This window comes from Petromyzon marinus, chromosome 69 (genome assembly GCF_048934315.1).
Source record: "Petromyzon marinus isolate PM22_M1 ecotype Great Lakes invasive population chromosome 69, UKy_Petmar_22M1.pri1.0, whole genome shotgun sequence".
Lineage (NCBI taxonomy): Eukaryota > Metazoa > Chordata > Hyperoartia > Petromyzontiformes > Petromyzontidae > Petromyzon > Petromyzon marinus.
The window spans coordinates 2808278-2830064 of NC_133735.1; the positions used below are offsets into that span (position 1 = coordinate 2808278).

The window sequence follows — 21787 nt, forward strand, 5'->3', positions numbered from 1 at the left end:
TAGAAGGGAAACAATAAAATAATAAAAATATAAAACAATATTTTTATTATATTCTTGGTTCTTTCGGTAAAGTCACCACCACGTAGAAGGGAAACAATAAAATAATACAAATATAAAACAATATTTTTTATTATATTCTTGGTTCTTTCGGTAAAGTCACCACCACGTAGAAGGGAAACAATTAAATAATAAAAATATAAAACAATATTTTTTATTATATTCTTGGTTCTTTCGGTAAAGTCACCACGTAGAAGGGAAACAATAAAATAATAAAAATATAAAACAATATTTTTATTATATCTTGGTTCTTTCGGTAAAGTCACCACCACGTATAAGGGAAACAATAAAATAATAATATAAAACAAGAAAATTCTCACGACGTTTCGACTGCAACACAAGCAGCAATCATCATCAGGTGTGGTTTTCACACCTGATGATGATTGCTTGTGTTGCAGTCGAAACGTCGTGAGAATTGTATTGTTTTATATTTTTATTATTTTATTGTTTCCCTTCTATGTGGTGGTGACTTTACCGAAAGAACCAAGAATATGAATCCCTGCAGTCACGAAAGCTTTAAATCAAAATTTATACCTATGAGATCTTCACTCAAAACTGCTCTAGAGGAGTAGTACACCCCTAGCTGCCACTGCTATTCAGTGGCCTAAAATAAAATGTTTTCGCTCCGGATGACCGCTGTTGTGGAGTAACTCATGCAGCCAGCTATGGCTCTAGGATTTGGTGTTACATGTTATTATTTACGTAGTTTATTGTAAAAATTCGGTCACAGTCCCTGTGATCACTGTTACGTTGCAATTATGGCTTTATTTGTTGGTGATTTTGAAAACGTTTCTTCTGGTTTGGACATGTTTGTTTTGTTGTAGTACGGAGTTAGACTGATGGCCTTAATCTAAGTTGTCTTGTGGTTGTTGTTGTTGTTTGACTTGCATCCCACTGGGAGTTTTGCACACAGCGTTGGTCTACACGGTGGCTTATTTCAGGAATATTTCGCTGTTTTTTTGCATGGATTTTCTGTTTGCACAGTCACAAAGTCACTTTAAGATGTTTATCTTGTTCACGTTTTAGTTTTGTTTGTTTGTTGTGGTTGCACCCGATTCAAGAGCCCAATGGCTCACAGGGCTCGATACCAAAATAAATAAAATAAAAACTGAAAACTGTATTTTGATTTAGCGTGCTGATCTTTAAAGGTGCATTTGAAAAATGTTGATACTCCGACTGATGCTCCTGCTGTTGTGGAGTGACTCATGCAGCCGGCTATGGCTCTAGGATTTGGTGTTACATGTTGTTATTTATGTAGTTTATTGTACAAATTCGGTCAGTCCCTATGCTCACTGTTACATTGCTTTTATGGCTTTATTTTGGTGATTTCGAAAACGTTTTTTTTTGTTTGGCCATGTTTGTTTCGTTTGTAGTACGGAGTTAGAATGATGGCCTTAATCTAAGTTGTCTTGTGGTTGTTGTTGTTGTTTGACTTGCATCCCACTGGGAGTTTTTGGCACACACAGCGTTGGTGGTGTACACCGTGGCTTTTTTCAGGAATATTTTTGCTGTTTTTTTTTTCCTCCACGGATTTTCTGTTTGCACAGTCAACACACATTCACACTTTAAGATGTTTATCTTGTTCGTGTTTTTGTGTTTTTATTTGTTGTGGTTGCACCCGATTCAAGAGCCCAATGGCTCACAGGGCTCGATACCAAAATAAATTAAACTGAAACCTGATGACGATCGCTTGTGTTGCGATAGAAACGTCGCAATTTGTTTTTTTTTATTTCCTACCCACGTGACTTTACCGAGAGAACCCAAAGAATATGATGGTGATTCCTGCAGTCACGAAAGCTTCAAATGAAGATAAAACGAAGTTGTTAATCACCACCACGTAGAAGGGAAACAATAAAATATAGAAAAATATAAAACAATATTTTTATAATATTCTTGGTTCTTTCGGTAAAGTCACCACCACGTAGAAGGGAAACAATAAAATAATAAAAATATAAAACAATATTTTCATTATATTCTTGGTTCTTTCGGTAAAGTCACCACCACGTAGAAGGGAAACAATAACATAATAAAAATATAAAACAATACAATTCGCACGACGTTTCGACTGCAACACAAGCAGTCATCATCAGGTGTGAAAACCACAGCAAGAACAAATTTGGAAAAAAAAACGCCACTTTTAAAAAAAAATTCTTGCTGTGGTTTTCACACCTGATGATGATTGCTTGTGTTGCAGTCGAAACGTCGTGAGAATTGTATTGTTTTATATTTTTTATTATTTTATTGTTTCCCTTCTACGTGGTGACTTTACCGAAAGAACCAAGAATATGAATCCCTGCAGTCACGAAAGCTTTACATCAAAATAAAAACGTGAAATTTTTTTAAGGAGTTTATTATTAGGGGGAAAACCCCTATTATTATACTATTTTGGTACTGGCAAAAGGAGGTATAATGATGTAGATGCTTACCCCGAGCCCTCATTACTTTGATAGTGGCATTGTCTTTGAGCTGTGCAACGCCTTTTGGCGTCATCTGGCCTAGCACCGTTTGAGACGAGGCTCAAAAGAAAGCCGTCTCTTGGTGTGGACCAATCAGATTCAAGGACAATGCATCATCATCATCATATTATCAGTGTTTTTTATTGGCATTTTGACCATCAGTATTGTGGTTAACGCACCACATGATTCCTTATTATTTCGGTAAAATCACGTAGGTGAAAAAAATAAAATAAATTAAATCACGCCATTTCGATTCCAACACAAGCAATCATTTTTGCGATTTAAAGCTTTCGTGACTGCAGGGATTCATCTTCTTGGTTCTTTCGGTAAAGTCACCACGCAGAAGGGAAATATTAAAATAATAAAAATACAACGTAATAAAATAATTCTACGTGACTGACTTTACCGAAAGAACAAAAGACGAGCAATCATCATCAGGTGTGACAACCACAATACTTTTTTTCTTGCTGTGGTTGTCACACATTTGATGATGATTGCTTGTGTTGCAATCGATTTAATTTATTTGTTCTACCTACGTGACTTTACCGAAAGAACCAAAGAATATTGATCCTTGCAGTCACGAAAACTTCAAATCTACAATGGTGATTCCTCGTCAGTTTTGTTGCAAGAAAAAAAGGCGAGAAACCCCCGATTATATTCTTGGTTCTTTCGGTAAAGTCACGGTGAAGGGAAACAATAAAAAATATATAAAACAATAAAATTCTCACGACGTTTCGACTGTAACACAGTCATCATCAGGTGTGAAAACCATGGCCGTTGGTTTTCACACCTGACGATGACTGTTTGTGCTACAGTCGAAACGTTGTGATAATTTTATTGTTTTATATATTTTATTTTATTGTTTCCCTTCAACGTGGTGACTTTACCGAAAGAACCAAGAATATGAATCACTGCAGTCACGAAAGCTATAAATCAAAACCCCCTATTATTATTATATTGTGGTACTGGCATAAGAGGTCTAATGATGAGTTAATTATTATTTTTAAGCTTCATTATTTTCACACTGGCCCCACCCTGGGGGATGGACAGTTTGATTTTGCTTGCCAACCAAATTCGTGACCCTTGTGTTTGAAATGTGGCGGCGGCGGCGGGAGCTGAGATGCATCACGGGAGGAAAGACAGATGGGGGTGGTGGTGGTGGTGGGGGATTTCCACCCAGACTGAGATTCCTCACAACTTCCCTTTTTATTAAAAACAACAACAGGCACGAGAAGGCGCAGAAGTAACAACACCACACTCCACCCACCCAATGCACGCAACCCCAACACACAGCCACTAGCAGTCTCGGGAAGAGAACGCCTTCACGTCATTAAGGGGGCCGTCCATAAATGACGTCACGCGATTTTGGATTATTTCTGACCCCCCCCCCCTCAAATATGACGTCACAAAGCTCTGCCTCCCGCCCCCAAAAATAATAATAATATAAAACGTGCTTCAAATCGCTTTAAACTATTAGTCATCGTAGCGTTATTTAATGTGGCGCTGCACACTCTGATGTTGTAGGAGAAAACATTTATTAACACAGTCTATTTAATCAAGTAGAACGTGTTGTCTATTTATTTAAAGTTGCGCATTTTGATGTGACGTCACATTTCCCCCCCCCCCTCGTCACACATCGTCACAAATGTCTGACCCCTCCCCCCCCCCGTCATCGCCGTCGCCACATCATCACGACAGCGGCTTCTGCACGTTCAGCCCCTCGTGTATGTCGAACTTATTTCGCACCGTAAGTGGCAAATCGCGCTTTATCGGAGGTGCTGGGGTAAGGACAACGCACTTTGGGTCTCTGTGCGCGAGTCCGTGTGTCTCTGTGTGAGTCTGTGGGTCTCTGTGCGAGTCTGTGGGTCTCTGTGTGAGTCCGTGGGTCTCTGTGTGAGTCTGTCTCTGTGTGAGTCTGTGTCTCTGTGCGAGTCTGTGTGTCTCTGTGCGAGTCTGTGAGTCTGTGCGTCTCTGTGCGAGGCTGTGCGTGTCTGTGTGAGTCTGTGTGTCTCTGTGTGAGTCTGTGTGTCTCTGTGTGAGTCTGTGTCTCTGTGCGAGTCTATGGATCTCTGTGCGAGTCTGTGGGTCTCTGTGTGAATCTGTGTGAGTCTGTGTCTCTGTGCGAGTCTATGGATCTCTGTGCGAGTCTGTGGGTCTCTGTGCGTCTCTGTGCGAGTCTATGGATCTCTGTGTGAGTCTGTGTGAGTCTATGGATCTGTGTGAGTCCGTGGGTCTCTGTGTGAGTCTCTGTGCGAGTCCGTGTGTCTCTGTGCGAGTCCGTGTGTCTCTGTGCGAGTCCGTGTGTCTCTGTGCTAGTCCGTGTGTCTCTGTGCGAGTCCGTGTGTCCCTGTGCGAGTCAGTGGGTCTCTGTGCGAGTCCGCACTAATCGGAGGTGCCGGGGCGGGAAGACACCAAACTAAACACAAACAGCAGTTCTAAAGAAATGAGTTTTCAATTATGCCAGAGGTCACCCTAGAAGGTCAGGGGAGGCGCTAGGTCAGCACAGGTCAAGGTAGGCGAGGTCACAATCAGCTGGACACGGTGGCGGACGTCGGGAGATGGACGTGCGAGGATCGAAGTCGCACCGCTGTTATTTTTTTCGGCGTCAACATTTGCCACCGAGTGTTGTTATATTCCGCGGAATCTTCACCGTATATTTTTGTGTTCCCTCATTTACATCCACACAGTTTTAGTACTACACCAGGGAGGTGAGGGCGGTGCTGTAGTGGTCTTTGTCGGGTCCGTTCAATCTCCTGGCGCAAGCGTGATCCATGCCCAGAATGGAACCCACGGAAGTGGATATCATCAGGGAGCTAACTTCAGAGATCCCGCCTTCTTGGTCGAGTGACGCTCTGGTCCACGCGCAGAACGGAACCCACGGGAGTGGATATCAGGGAGCTACCTCAGAGACCCCGCCTTCTTGGACGAGTGACGCTCTGGTCCACGCGCAGAACGGAACCCACGCAAGTGGATATCAGGGAGCTACCTCAGAGATCCCGCCTTCTTGGTCGAGTGACGCTCTGGTCCACGCGCAGAACGGAACCCACGGAAGTGGATATCATCAGGGAGCTAACTTCAGAGATCCCGCCTTCTTCAAAGTGACCTTATCATCCCCGTGTGTTTGGAATAACCCTCCATAACTCATCGTTCCCCCAATCCAGAGCAGCGGGGTTTCTCATTCCGCTCCTGGAACACCGCATCCCCTGGACGATAAACACATCTGAGCGAGCGAGTGGTGGTTTGCGCGGGGCTTCCTCCGGGGTACCCATCCCTCCCCATGGCTAAAACCCACGCAAACGAACCCACGTTGGGGAACCGCTAATCGGCAAACAAAATCCCCCCCCCCCCCCTCCCAGCAGCAGCAGATCGCTCAACTGGAGCCTCACAGCGGCGGGCGAACACTCTGGCGATTCGTAGCAAAGGTAGCCGAACCCAGCAAACATCCGGGACCGCTAACACGACGCTCGCTACGTCTCCTCTCGCGACCACAAGACTCCCGCGCGCGAGGCCATTCGCAAAACCACCGGCGTTTGCAGGGGCGCCCGCGACCGAATTGAATCGCGGCTTCCTTTTGCTACAAAGATCCCCCCCCGCCCCTTTTCTCCACCGTGTAGCCCCCCCCCGAGAGCAGACCGCGGAGGGCTCCTTTTGCCTACGCAGTGCGGATGTCTTAACACACTGCACAACTGTTCTCAATTAAACAAAATAACTTTTTTTTTTTATTTTATTTTACCAGGTGCAAGGTGCCTCAAACCGAGCTACGTTGCTCTTATTACGGAAGCGACCTGAGCCATCACAAATGGATAGCTCAGCCAAGTGGCTGATCATCATCATCGTCGTCGTCGTCGTCATCGTCATCATCATAGAGTGGACATTTACAGCAGCAGCAGCAGCCAAATCCTATGAACGAATGATGTTGTTGATTGTAAAAATCGAGGTAAAAACCGGAGGACCCGGGAAAAAATCCACGCGACCACGGGGAGAAGAGAGCGAGGGAGAGACGCAAACTCCACATATGCAGCAGCAGGCGGCCTCGGGATCGAACCCACGACCTCCTGCGTACCGGGCGAGGTAGTTAACATCTCAGCCACCGTGATGATGATGAGAGAGAGACACCGCAAACTCCAATTATAACACAGCAGGTGTCATATGGATCGAACCCACGACTTCCTTCATACCACAGCAGGTGTCATATGGATCGAACCCACGACCTCCTGTGTACCGGGCGAGGTAGTTAACACCTCCTAACCACCGTGATGATGAGAGAGAGAGACACCGCAAACTCCAATTATAACACAGCAGGTGTCATATGGATCGAACCCACGACCTCCTGCGTACCGGGCGAGGTAGTTAACACCTCCTAGCCACCGTGATGATGAGAGAGAGAGACACCGCAAACTCCAATTATAACACAGCAGGTGTCCTCGGGGTCGGGATCGAACCCATGACCTCCTGCGTACCGGGCGAGGTAGTTAACACCTCTTAGCCACCGTGATGATGATGAGAGACACCGCAAACTCCAATTATAACACAGCAGGTGTCCTCGGGGTCGGGATCGAACCCATGACCTCCTGCGTACCGGGCGAGGTAGTTAACACCTCTTAGCCACCGTGATGATGATGAGAGACACCGCAAACTCCAATTATAACACAGCAGGTGTCCTCGGGGTTGGGATCGAACCCACGACCTCCTGCGTACCGGGCGAGGTAGTTAACACCTCCTAGCCACCGTGATGATAGAGAGAGACACCGCAAACTCCAATTATAACACAGCAGGTGTCATATGGATCGAACCCACGACTTCCTTCATACCACAGCAGGTGTCATATGGATCGAACCCACGACCTCCTGTGTACCGGGCGAGGTAGTTAACACCTCCTAACCACCGTGATGATGAGAGAGAGAGACACCGCAAACTCCAATTATAACACAGCAGGTGTCATATGGATCGAACCCACAACCTCCTGCATACCGGGTGAGGTAGTTAACACCTCTTAGCCACCGTGATGATGATGAGAGACACCGCAAACTCCAATTATAACACAGCAGGTGTCATATGGATCGAACCCACGACCTCCTGCGTACCGGGCGAGGTAGTTAACACCTCCTAACCACCGTGATGATGAGAGACACCGCAAACTCCATTTATAACACAGCAGGTGTCCTCGGGGTCGGGATCGAACCCACGACCTCCTGCATACCGGGCGAGGTAGTTAACACCTCTTAGCTACCGTGATGATGATGAGAGACACCGCAAACTCCAATAACACAGCAGGTGTCATATGGATCGAACCCACGACCTCCTGCGTACCGGGCGAGGTAGTTAACACCTCTTAGCCACCGTGATGATGATGAGAGACACCGCAAACTCCAATTATAACACAGCAGGTGTACTCGGGGTCGGGATCGAACCCACGACCTCCTGCGTACCGGGCGAGGTAGTTAACACCTCCTAACCACCGTGATGATGATGAGAGACACCGCAAACTCCAATAACACAGCAGGTGTCATATGGATCGAACCCACGACCTCCTGCGTACCGGGCGAGGTAGTTAACACCTCTTAGCCACCGTGATGATGATGAGAGACACCGCAAACTCCAATTATAACACAGCAGGTGTCCTCGGGGTCGGGATTGAACCTACAAGCTCCTGCATACCAGGCGAGGTAGTTAACACCTCTTAGCCACCGTGATGATGATGAGAGACACCGCAAACTCCAATTATAACACAGCAGGTGTCCTCGGGGTCGGGATCGAACCCACGACCTCCTGCGTACCGGGCGAGGCAGTTAACACCTCTTAGCCACCGTGATGATGATGAGAGACACCGCAAACTCCAATTATAACACAGCAGGTGTCCTCGGGGTCGGGATCGAACCCACAACCTCCTGCGCACCGGGGCGAGGTCGTCAACATCCCCCAGGCACGGTGGCTGGGTCGACATAGGCGAGGAGGCGAGGGCCCAGGACCGGTTTCGGACGTTCGCCCGTCACCGCTCTCAGTCCGCGGGCTGGTGTGGCGAGAGTGGAACTCGGGGGGGGGGGGGAGAGGGGGGGGGGGGGGGCAAAGGCTGCGTCTGTGCTGGCCTTCTTACTCGTCTTCCTCTTCAACCGACTCTGGGTCCACGCGCAACGGAAGCTGCAGAAGCGGATATCACTAGAGCCACGTCCCGAGACGGCCCCCTTCTCATTCTTCGATTGAATCTGTGTCCACGCCACCCACACCCACACCACAGCCCACCACTAGAGGGTCGCCTGCTCCTGGCGTGCGCGCTCCTGCAGCTGCGTGGTGATCTGTGAGAGGTCGGCCGACTTGTCCAGCAGTTTCACGTAGAGGTCGCCGCGCGCCGTCGCCACCAATCCCAGCCAGCGCGGGGCGGCGTCCGCCAGCAGCCGCAGCAGCTGCTCCATCTCCCCTGCGGGTGACGGTACGGTGGGTCAGTCTACCGTGCATAGACGCACCACGCGGTGGAGAACCCCCATAGACTCACCACGCGGTAGAGAACCCCCATAGACTCACCACGCGGTAGAGACCCCCATAGTCTCACCACATGACAGAGACCCCCCATAGACTCACCACACGGTAGAGAACCCCATAGACTCACCACACGGTAGAGAACCCCATAGACTCACCACACGACAGAGACCCCCCATAGACTCACCACACGGTAGAGAACCCCATAGACTCACCACACGACAGAGACCCCCCATAGACTCACCACGCGGTAGAGAACCCCCATAGACTCACCACACGGTAGAGAACCCCCATAGACGCACCACGCGGTAGAGAACCCCCATAGACTCACCACACGGTAGAGAAACCCCATAGACTCACCACAGAGACCCCCATAGACTCACCACGCGGTAGAGAAACCCCATAGACGCACCACGCGGTAGAGAACCCCCATAGACTCACCACAGAGACCCCCATAGACTCACCACGCGGTAGAGAACCCCCATAGACTCACCACGCGGTAGAGAACCCCCATAGACTCACCACACGGTAGAGAACCCCCATAGACTCACCACGCGGTAGAGAACCCCCATAGACTCACCACGCGGTAGAGAACCCCCATAGACTCACCACGCGGTAGAGAACCTCATAGACTCACCACGCGGTAGAGAACCCCCATAGACTCACCACACGGTAGAGAACCCCCATAGACTCACCACGCGGTAGAGAACCCCCATAGACTCACCACACGGTAGAGAACCCCCATAGACTCACCACGCGGTAGAGAACCCCCATGGACTCACCACGCGGTAGAGAACCCCCATAGACTCACCACGCGGTAGAGAACCCCCATAGACTCACCACGCGGTAGAGAACCCCCATAGACTCACCACGCGGTAGAGAACCCCCATGGACTCACCACGCGGTAGAGAACCCCCATAGACTCACCACACGGTAGAGAACCTCCATAGACTCACCACGCGGTAGAGAACCCCCATGGACTCACCACGCGGTAGAGAACCCCCATAGACTCACCACGCGGTAGAGAACCCCCATAGACGCACCACGCGGTGGAGAACCCCCATAGACGCACCACGCGGTGGAGAACCCCCATAGACGCACCACACGGTAGAGAACCCCCATAGACTCACCACGCGGTAGAGAACCCCCATAGACTCACCACGCGGTAGAGAACCCCCATAGACTCACCACGCGGTAGAGAACCTCCATAGACTCACCACGCGGTAGAGAACCCCCATGGACTCACCACGCGGTAGAGAACCCCCATAGACTCACCACGCGGTAGAGAACCCCCATAGACTCACCACGCGGTGGAGAACCCCCATAGACTCACCACGCGGTAGAGAACCCCCATAGACTCACCACGCGGTAGAGAACCCCCATGGACTCACCACGCGGTAGAGAACCCCCATAGACTCACCACGCGGTAGAGAACCCCCATAGACGCACCACGCGGTAGAGAACCCCCATAGACTCACCACGCGGTAGAGAACCCCCATAGACTCACCACGCGGTAGAGAACCCCCATAGACTCACCACACGGTAGAGAACCCCCATAGACTCACCACGCGGTAGAGAACCTCATAGACTCACCACGCGGTAGAGAACCCCATAGACTCACCACGCAGTAGAGAACCCCCATAGACTCACCACGCGGTAGAGAACCCCCATAGTCTCACCACGCGGTAGAGAACCCCATAGACTCACCACGCGGTAGAGAACCCCCATAGTCTCACCACACGGTAGAGAACCCCCATAGACTCACCACGCGGTAGAGAACCTCATAGACTCACTACACGACAGAGACCCCCATAGACGCACCACGCGGTAGAGACCCCCATAGACTCACCACGCGGTAGAGACCCCCATAGACTCACCACGCGGTGGAGAACCCCCATAGACTCACCACGCGGTAGAGAACCCCCATAGACTCACCACGCGGTAGAGAACCCCCATAGACTCACCACGCGGTAGAGAACCCCCATAGACTCACCACGCGGTAGAGAACCCCCATAGACTCACCACGCGGTAGAGAACCCCCATAGACTCACCACGCGGTAGAGAACCCCCATAGACTCACCACACGGTAGAGAACCCCCATAGACTCACCACGCGGTAGAGAACCTCATAGACTCACCACGCGGTAGAGAACCCCATAGACTCACCACGCGGTAGAGAACCCCCATAGACTCACCACGCGGTAGAGAACCCCCATAGTCTCACCACGCGGTAGAGAACCCCATAGACTCACCACGCGGTAGAGAACCCCCATAGTCTCACCACACGGTAGAGAACCCCCATAGACTCACCACGCGGTAGAGAACCTCATAGACTCACTACACGACAGAGACCCCCATAGACGCACCACGCGGTAGAGACCCCCATAGACTCACCACGCGGTAGAGACCCCCATAGACTCACCACACGACAGAGACCCCCCATAGACTCACGACACGGTAGAGAACCCCATAGACTCACCACACGGTAGAGACCCCCATAGACTCACCACAGAGACCCCCATAGTCTCACCACGCGGTAGAGAACCCCATAGACTCACCACGCGGTAGAGAACCCCCATAGTCTCACCACACGGTAGAGAACCCCCATAGACTCACCACGCGGTAGAGAACCTCATAGACTCACTACACGACAGAGACCCCCATAGACGCACCACGCGGTAGAGACCCCCATAGACTCACCACGCGGTAGAGACCCCCATAGACTCACCACGCGGTGGAGAACCCCCATAGACTCACCACGCGGTAGAGAACCCCCATAGACTCACCACGCGGTAGAGAACCCCCATAGACTCACCACGCGGTAGAGAACCCCCATAGACTCACCACGCGGTAGAGAACCCCCATAGACTCACCACGCGGTAGAGAACCCCCATAGACTCACCACGCGGTAGAGAACCCCCATAGACTCACCACACGGTAGAGAACCCCCATAGACTCACCACGCGGTAGAGAACCTCATAGACTCACCACGCGGTAGAGAACCCCATAGACTCACCACGCGGTAGAGAACCCCCATAGACTCACCACGCGGTAGAGAACCCCCATAGTCTCACCACGCGGTAGAGAACCCCATAGACTCACCACGCGGTAGAGAACCCCCATAGTCTCACCACACGGTAGAGAACCCCCATAGACTCACCACGCGGTAGAGAACCTCATAGACTCACTACACGACAGAGACCCCCATAGACGCACCACGCGGTAGAGACCCCCATAGACTCACCACGCGGTAGAGACCCCCATAGACTCACCACACGACAGAGACCCCCCATAGACTCACGACACGGTAGAGAACCCCATAGACTCACCACACGGTAGAGACCCCCATAGACTCACCACAGAGACCCCCATAGACTCACCACACGGTAGAGAACCCCATAGACTCACCACACCGTAGAGACCCCCATAGACTCACCACACGGTAGAGACCCCCATAGACTCACCACACGGTAGAGACCCCCCATAGACTCACCATACGGTAGAGAACCCCATAGACTCACCACACGGTAGAGAACCCCATAGACTCACCACACGGTAGAGAACCCCCATAGACTCACCACACGGTAGAGAACCCCCATAGACTCACCACACGGTAGAGAACCCCATAGACTCACTACACGGTAGAGACCCCCATAGACTCACCACGCGGTAGAGAACCCCATAGACTCACCACACGACAGAGACCCCCATAGACTCACCACGCGGTAGATAGCCCCATAGACTCACCACACGGTAGAGACCCCACAGACTCACCACACGGTAGAGAACCCCATAGACTCACCACACGGTAGAGAACCCCATAGACTCACCACACGACAGAGACCCCCATAGACTCACCACACGACAGAGACCCCCATAGACTCACCACACGACAGAGACCCCCATAGACTCACCACACGGTAGAGACCCCCATAGTCTCACCACACGGTAGAGACCCCATAGACTCACCACACGACAGAGACCCCCATAGACTCAAAGAGGCCCATAGACTCCTCATACAGAAACCCATAGGCTCCTCATACAGAAACCCACAGACTCATCACACAGCAGAGACCCAAACTAATACTCTTTGCTTCTTTCGGTAAAGTCACGTAGGCACAAAATAAAATAAATCACGACGTTTCGGGTCGCAACGCGGCGCCCGCGAAAGCTTCAAATCAAGACCCACACTCATCACACGAGTAGGGATCCATAGACTTATGCCGAAGGGACCTACAGACACACAAAGACAAAGATCCCCCATATAGCCTTAATAGACTGTAGGGGGCAAGTGCTGTTAGCGAGCACCTATGAAGGCCGGAACGGTACACGAGGGGGTGGGTGGCCAGCACCACGCCCGACCGCCTTTGTCTCCCTAGTGGCAATGTTTACACACCACACCAGGTTACTCATTTGAGGCTGAGTCGACCTAGGGGAGGCCCGGTACCGGTTCAGACAATCGTCACCGGTGGTGTTGGCCGTGAGCGGGAATCGAACCCCGGGTCGCCAGGTTCATAGCGCAGCAGCGTAGCGCTAACCGCTACTACACTACACTACCGCTCCCCACACACACAAAGACAAAGACCCCCCATATAGCCTTAATAGACTGTAGGGGGCAAGTGCTGTTAGCGAGCACCTATGAAGGCCGGAACGGTACACGAGGGGGTGGGTGGCCAGCACCACGCCCGACCGCCTTTGTCTCCCCTAGTGGCAATGTTTACACACCGCACCAGGTTACTCATTTGAGGCTGAGTCGACCTAGGGGAGGCCCGGTACCGGTTCAGACAATCGTCACCGGTGGTGTTGGCCGTGAGCGGGAATCGAACCCCGGCTCGCCAGGTTCATAGCACAGCAGCGTAGCGCTAACCCGCTACACTACACTACCGCTCCCCACACACACAAAGACAAAGACCCCCCATATAGCCTTAATAGACTGTAGGGGGCAAGTGCTGTTAGCGAGCACCTATGAAGGCTGGAACGGTACACGAGGGGGTGGGTGGCCAGCACCACGCCCGACCGCCTTTGTCTCCCCTAGTGGCAATGTTTACACACCGCACCAGGTTACTCATTTGAGGCTGAGTCGACCTAGGGGAGGCCCGGTACCGGTTCAGACAATCGTCACCGGTGGTGTTGGCCGTGAGCGGGAATCGAACCCCGGCTCGCCGGGTTCATAGCACAGCGCGCTAACCGCTACACTACCGCTCCCCACACACACAAAGACAAAGACCCCCCCATATAGCCTTAATAGACTGTAGGGGGCAAGTGCTGTTAGCACACACACACACAGAGAGAGAGAGAGAGGACGCACCGGCGGTGGTGCCAAGGCCACAGCTCTGGACGAGGCGCGAGCAGGCGAGCTCCATGGGCAGCGCCGGGCGCCGCTCGGCCAGGAAGACCCCGCGCAGGGTCCGTGCCACCGCCGGCAGGCTCCGCAGGCGGCCCGCTCGCTCCTGCGCCCCGGCGTCGCGCTGCATGGAGGCGGCGGCGCGAGCGGCCTCGCGGGCACGCACCTTGTGGTGGAGAGATGGGGGCGGGCGGAGGGGAGAGGGCGGAGAGAGGGGGTGGAGAGAGGGACAGGAGAGGGGGAGAGAGAGGGACAGGAGAGGGGGGGGGAGAGAGAGGGGGAGGGAGGGGGGGAGAGAGAGGGAGGGAGGGAGAGAGAGGGACAGAGAGAGGGATAGAGAGAGGGGGGAGAGAGAGGGAGGGAGGGGGGAAGAGAGAGGGACAGAGAGAGGGAGAGAGAGAGGGGGGAGAGAGAGGGAGTGCGGGGAGAGAGAGGGACGGAGAGAGAGGGGAGAGAGAGGGGGAGAGAGGGCGAGAGAGAGGGACAGAAAGAGGAGGGAGAGAGGAGGAGAGGGGGGGGAGAGAGAGGGAGGGAGGGGGGGAGAGAGAGGTGGGGGGGAGGTGCAGAGGGAGAGAGAGGGACAGGGCAGAGGAATATAGGAAAAGGAGACGGGCACATAAACGTTCAATTCACCACCACCATTGACAACAGCAACATCACCTCCCATTTGCCACTAGGTGGCAGTGCCAGGCTAGGTGCACCTCGAGGCCATCGCGTGAAGTGTGAAACGCTCTCACCGACCCCTCTCACTCACCCACCCACTCACCCACCCACTCACTCACTAACCCACCCACTCACTCACCCACCCACTCACTCACTTACCCACCCACCCACCCACTCACTCACCCACTCACCCTCTCACTCACCCACCCACCCACTCACCCACCCACTCACCCACCCTCTCACCCACCCACTCACCCACCCTCTCACTCACCCACCCACCCACTCACTCACTCACCCACTCACTCACCCACCCTCTCACTCATCCACTCACTCACCCACCCTCTCACCCACCCACTCACCCACCCACTCACCCACCCTCTCACCCACCCACTCACCCACCCTCTCACTCACCCACCCACCCTCTCACTCACCCACCCACCCACTCACCCACCCACCCTCTCACTCGCCCACCCACCCACCCTCTCACTCGCCCACCCACCCACCCACCCTCTCACTCACCCACCAACCCACCCCTCTCACTCCCACACTAACCTCTCTTTCACCCACCCACCCACCCACTCACACTCACCCTCTCTTTCACCCACCCACCCACCCACTCACACTCACCCTCTCTTTCACCCACCCACCCACCCACACTCACCCTGTCGATCAGTGACTGCGAGATCCCCTTCAGTGCCGGGCTGAGGGTCGCCGCCGGTCCCGGCGTTGCCTCCGCCTCCGCCCGGTTCTCCGTCTGTGCGGTCGTCCTATCTCCCGGCGTGGCGCCCGAGGACTTGAGGGCCACGTTGGCCAGCGCCTTCTCCATCTGGCGACGCCCGTCAACAAACACCTTCGGCAAAAAACTCGCGCCTCCGCTCTGAACGATCAAGTAACTCTATAAACCATACCCGTCAACCCCCTAAATCAGTGTCGACCTTTTTGCAGACCAATTCAGACACCACACTACTATACACTACATTACTACACTACTATACAATACACTACATTACTACACACTGCACTGCTATACACTACATGATACACTACACAATACCATACCCGTCAACGCCCTAAATCAGTGTCGACCTTTTTGCAGACCAATTCAGACACCACACTACTATACACCACATTACTACACTACTATACAATACACTACATTACTACACACTGCACTGCTATACACTACATGATACACTACACTAAACCATACCCGTCAACCCCCTAATGAGTGTCGACCTTTTTGCAGACCAATTCAGACACCACACTACTATACACTACATTACTACACTACACTACTATACACTACATTACTATACACTGCACTGCTATACACTACATGATACACTACACAATACCATACCCGTCAACCCCCTAAATCAGTGTCGACCTTTTTGCAGACCAATTCAGACACCACACTACTATACACTACATTACTACACTACTATACAATACACTACTATACACTACATTACTACACACTGCACTGCTATACACTACATGATACACTACACTATACCATACCCGTCAACCCCCTAAATCAGTGTCGACCTTTTTGCAGACCAATTCAGACACCACACTACTACACACTACATTACTACACTACTATACAATACACTACTATACACTACATTACTACACACTGCACTGCTATACACTACATGATACACTACACAATACCATACCCGTCAACCCCCTAAATCAGTGTCGACCTTTTTGCAGACCAATTCAGACACCACACTACTATACACTACATTACTACACTACTATACAATACACTACTACACACTACATTACTACACACTGCACTGCTATACACTACATGATACACTACACAATACCATACCCGTCAACCCCCTAATGAGTGTCGACCTTTTTGCAGACCAATTCAGACACCACACTACTACACACTACATTACTACACTACTATACAATACACTACTATACACTACATTACTACACAGTGCACTACTATAACATACACTACACTACAATACACTACATTACTACACACTGCACTGCTATACACTAAATGATACACTACACTATACCATACCTGTCAAGCCCTTATCAGTGCCCTTATCTCATTACAGACCAATTCAGAAGTTATTGGTCACCCCGTGCTCTTTTAAATCTCAACGTTCATCCTACAAAGTCCCATATTGAAAGGGCTGTAACGCCGCATGGCCCTGACAACCCGATTATCCCGTACAAGAATACGGTGCAAACACCGAATGGGTTGACACGGTTGTGATAAACTACATTTTTCAACGGTATTACTTCAATTTTGGTTTAAAGCTTTCGTGACTGCAGGGATTCAAATATTCTTGGTTCTTTCGGTAAAGTCACCGCCACGTAGACAGGGAAACAATAAAATAGCAAAAACATAAAATATGCTTAACTTGACACCCGTGGGAAAACCACAGCAAGAATTTGTTTTTTTTGTTTGCTGAAGCGACAACATTTTTTTCCCTCTTGCCGTGGTTTTCCCCACCTGATGACGATTGCTTGTGTTGCAATCGAAACGCCGCGATTTGTTTTATTTAAAATACCTACGTTACTTTACCGAAAGAACCCAAGAGTATCCACCCCTGTGTCGTGGTCAAATCTCGTAATCGAAATTCAGACTGCAGTAAAACCCTGGATTGCGAGTAAACTTGGGTCCGCGAGCGTTTTGCAAGAGCAGCAACATTTTTAAAAATAAATATTAATTTGATGAACGAGCGAGGGTCTAGCAATACCAGTAGTTCTAGATTTGAAGCTCTCGTGACTGCAAGGATCCATACTCTTTGGTTATATTATATTCTTAGTTTTTTCGGTAAAGTCACGTTGAAGAGAAACAACAAAATAATAAAATATATATAAAACAATAAAAAATTATCACGTTTCGACCATAACTCAAACGGTCGTCTTCAGGTGTGTTGGTTCGCATAAATTAATTTTTAAACGGCGCATTTATTTATTTATAAAAAACGTTAGCGCCACGCGCAACGATTTGGCAGTTTACCCAGGACTAGTCCATCTATATTCTGAAAAGAGGAGGGGGGAGACGAAATTTTTTATAATGTATGCTGTCTGAAAGCCACTGTAAGCGTGAACAATCAATTAAGACCTGAAATGGTTTATCAAATCTTTCCAATGATTGCTAAGATAGAATCTTTGGTTCTATTCGAGAAAAATCACGTAGGTAAAAAAATAATACGAGTAGCAGTACGTGTACACTTTGTACACGTGATCACAGCTGATGTACGAGTGCTTTGATATACGAGTGCTTTGGATTACAAACACGTTTCCGGAATGCAATTATGCTTAGCAAATCCAAGGTTTTACTGTACTTCCTTGGTTGTCCAATCAATTCCAAATGTTGCACGCGTACTCAAGATCCGGTGGCAACGCATGCCTGCATCAAAATCGGCATCAATTAATCAATTGATTCGCTACTTTAAAGCAATTCACATTTTGCTACGGACGGCTTATTGATTGTATATTTTCGTGCAGGTCAGAAACGCCGCTTTCCCAAAGCTGCGGAATCTGCTCGCGCAAAACGCACGCGCCGCGTGCCTCAGGCACCATCGGCTTAACTTCTCAAAGACCGCGAGTTAAACTAAGTTGTTAATAAAACCGTTGTTTTATATATGTGTAAAAAAACGTATTTTTTTAAGGAGTTTATTATTTCACCTGGGTAAAGGCCCACTGAAGAGACCTCGCCACCGCAAATGATAGCAGCGCAACTAAGCGGCTCGTCAGTTACACAGACAGAAAAGCTCACAGGCAGGCAAGGCAGGCAGGCGGATGGATGGATGGACAGAAAGACAGAAAGACGTACAATCACGCAGCTGAACAGACAAGACAGATGTACACACACACAACCAGCTAGACACACAGACAGCTGTACAGACAAGACAGATGTACACACACACACACAACCAGCTAGACACAGACAGCTGTACAGACAAGACAGATGTACACACACACACAACCAACTAGACACACAGACAGCTGTACAGACAAGACGGATGTACACACACACACAACCAGCTAGACACACAGACAGCTGTACAGACAAGACAGATGTACACACACACAACCAGCTAGACACACAGACAGCTGTACAGACAAGACAGATGTACACACACACACAACCAGCTAGACACACAGACAGCTGTACAGACAAGACGGATGTACACACACACACAACCAGCTAGACACACAGACAGCTGTACAGACAAGACAGATGTACACACACAAACACAACCAGCTAGACACACAGACAGCTGAACAGACAAGACAGATGTACACACACACACACAACCAGCAAGACACACAGACAGCTCTACAGACAAGACGGATGTACACACACACACACACAACCAGCAAGACACACAGACAGCTGTACAGACAAGACGGATGTACACACACACAACCAGCTAGACACAGACAGCTGTACAGACAAGACAGACGTACACACATACAACCAGCAAGACACACAGACAGCTGAACAGACAAGACAGATGTACACACACACAACCAGCAAGACACACAGACAGCTGTACAGACAAGACGGATGTACACACACACAACCAGCTAGACACACAGACAGCTGAACAGACAAGACAGATGTACACACACACACACAACCAGCAAGACACACAGACAGCTGTACAGACAGCTGAACAGACAAGACAGATGTACACACACACACAACCAGCTAGACACACAGACAGCTGTACAGACAAGACAGATGTACACACACACACAACCAGCTAGACACACAGACAGCTGAACAGACAAGATGGATGTACACACACACACAACCAGCTAGACACACAGACAGCTGAACAGACAAGACGGATGTACACACACACACAACCAGCTAGACACACAGACAGCTGTACAGACAAGACAGATGTACACACACACACACAACCAGCTAGACACACAGACAGCTGTACAGACAAGATGGATGTACACACACACACATACAACCAGCTAGACACACAGACAGCTGTACAGACAAGACGGATGTACACACACACAACCAGCTAGACACACAGACAGCTGTACAGACAAGACGGATGTACACACACACACACACAACCAGCTAGACACAGACAGCTGTACACACAAGACGGATGTACACACACACACACACAACCAGCTAGACACACAGACAGCTGTACACACAAGACGGATGTACACACACACACAACCAGCTAGACACAGACAGATGTACAGACAAGACAGACGTACACACACACACAACCAGCTAGACACACAGACAGCTGAACAGACAAGACAGATGTACACACACACACACAACCAGCTAGACACACAGCCAGCTGTACAGACAAGAGAGATGTACACACACAACCAGCTAGACACACAGACAGCTGTACAGACAGCTGAACAGACAAGAAAGACACACACACACACAACCAGCTAGACACACAGACAGCTGTACAGACAAGACGGATGTACACACACACACACAACACAACCAGCTAGACACAGACTGACGCCGCAGGTCACCAACCCCACGAGGCCGGCCCCCGACGGCGGCGCTCTCACCTTGGGCGTGAGGCCTCCACCTCCCCCACCTCCCCCACCTCCCCGTGCCATCCGCAGCGCGTCCCCGGCCGTGGTGCAGCGCTCGGCATCGGGGGGCCGGGGCAGCGGCGCCGGCGTCACGTCGGGCACTGCGTCAACGTCGAAGCGCGGGTGCCAGCGCGCCAGCCGATCCTCGGGCACAGCCATGGGGGGCGACAGCGACTCCAGGAAGGCCTGCGGGAGGCGGGCGGGCAAACCAACGATGACAACGCGGCCGCCGCGCGAGCTCGCCGGACGATCCGATTCGGTTTCGCGAATCGGCCGCGTTCTGTTCGCTCGGCGCAAGCCCCTTCGAATTTTGATTCAAAGCTTTCGCGGCCGCAGCAATATCATATTCTCAGCTCTTTCGGGCGAAGTCGTCACGGTTGAAGGGAAACAATAAAAAATATCTTCTTTGGTTCTTTCGGTAAAGTCACCACGTAGAATGATAATAAAATAATAAATTGATAAAATAAAATAACACAATAATATTCTCACGACGTTTCGGCCACAACACAAGCGGCCTTCATCAGGTGACTTTACCGAAAGAACCAAAGAAGATGAATCATTGCAGTCACGAAAGCTTTAAATCGAAATAAAATATATATGAAACGATACAAAAAAATGCTCACGACGTTTCGACCGTAACCGACCCGACACACCCTGATGACGGCCGTTTGTGTTACGGTCGAAACGCTGTGAGAATTTTTTTTTATTGTTTTATATAGATTTTATTATTTTATTGTTTCCCTTCTACGTGGTGGTGACTTTACCGAAAGAACCAAGAATATAATAAAAATATTGTTTTATATTTTTATTATTTTATTGTTTCCCTATCTACGTGGTGGTGACTTTACCGAAAGAACCAAGAATATAATAAAAATATTGTTTTATATTTTTATTATTTTATTGTTTCCCTATCTACGTGGTGGTGACTTTACCGAAAGAACCAAGAATATAATGAAAATATTGTTTTATATTTTTGTTATTTTATTGTTTCCCTTTCTACGTGGTGGTGACTTTACCCAAAGAACCAAGAATATAATAAAAATATTGTTTGATATTTTTATTATTTTATTGTTTCCCTACCTACGTGGTGACTTTACCCAAAGAACCAAGAATAATCATTTTGTTTGATATTTTTATTATTTTATTGTTTCCCTTCTACGTGGTGACTTTACCGAAAGAACCAAGAAAATAATAAAAATATT

The 21787-nt window shown here is 50.0% G+C and overlaps 1 protein-coding gene across 3 annotated transcripts in view; it reads right to left on the reverse strand.

Annotated features, from left to right (window-relative positions):
- Positions 1–3695: 3695 nt before the first annotated feature.
- Positions 3696–21787, reverse strand: part of CDT1 (chromatin licensing and DNA replication factor 1) — a 37909-nt gene continuing 19817 nt past the window's right edge. Inside the window, exons 9-13 of one of the 3 annotated variants that reach the window (XR_012930449.1) lie at positions 20559–20771; positions 15655–15819; positions 14295–14496; positions 6963–8928; positions 3696–6724 (exon numbers count right to left, since the gene is read on the reverse strand). Coding sequence is in view for 1 of the 3 variants with exons in the window: in XM_032978991.2 (XP_032834882.2) it covers positions 8756–8928; positions 14295–14496; positions 15655–15819; positions 20559–20771 (753 nt within the window). In the remaining 2 variants the exon portion in view is untranslated. Of the gene's footprint in view, positions 8929–14294; positions 14497–15654; positions 15820–20558; positions 20772–21787 lie in introns of all 3 variants that reach the window. The other 2 variants (XR_012930448.1, XM_032978991.2) reach the window with 2 other exon arrangements.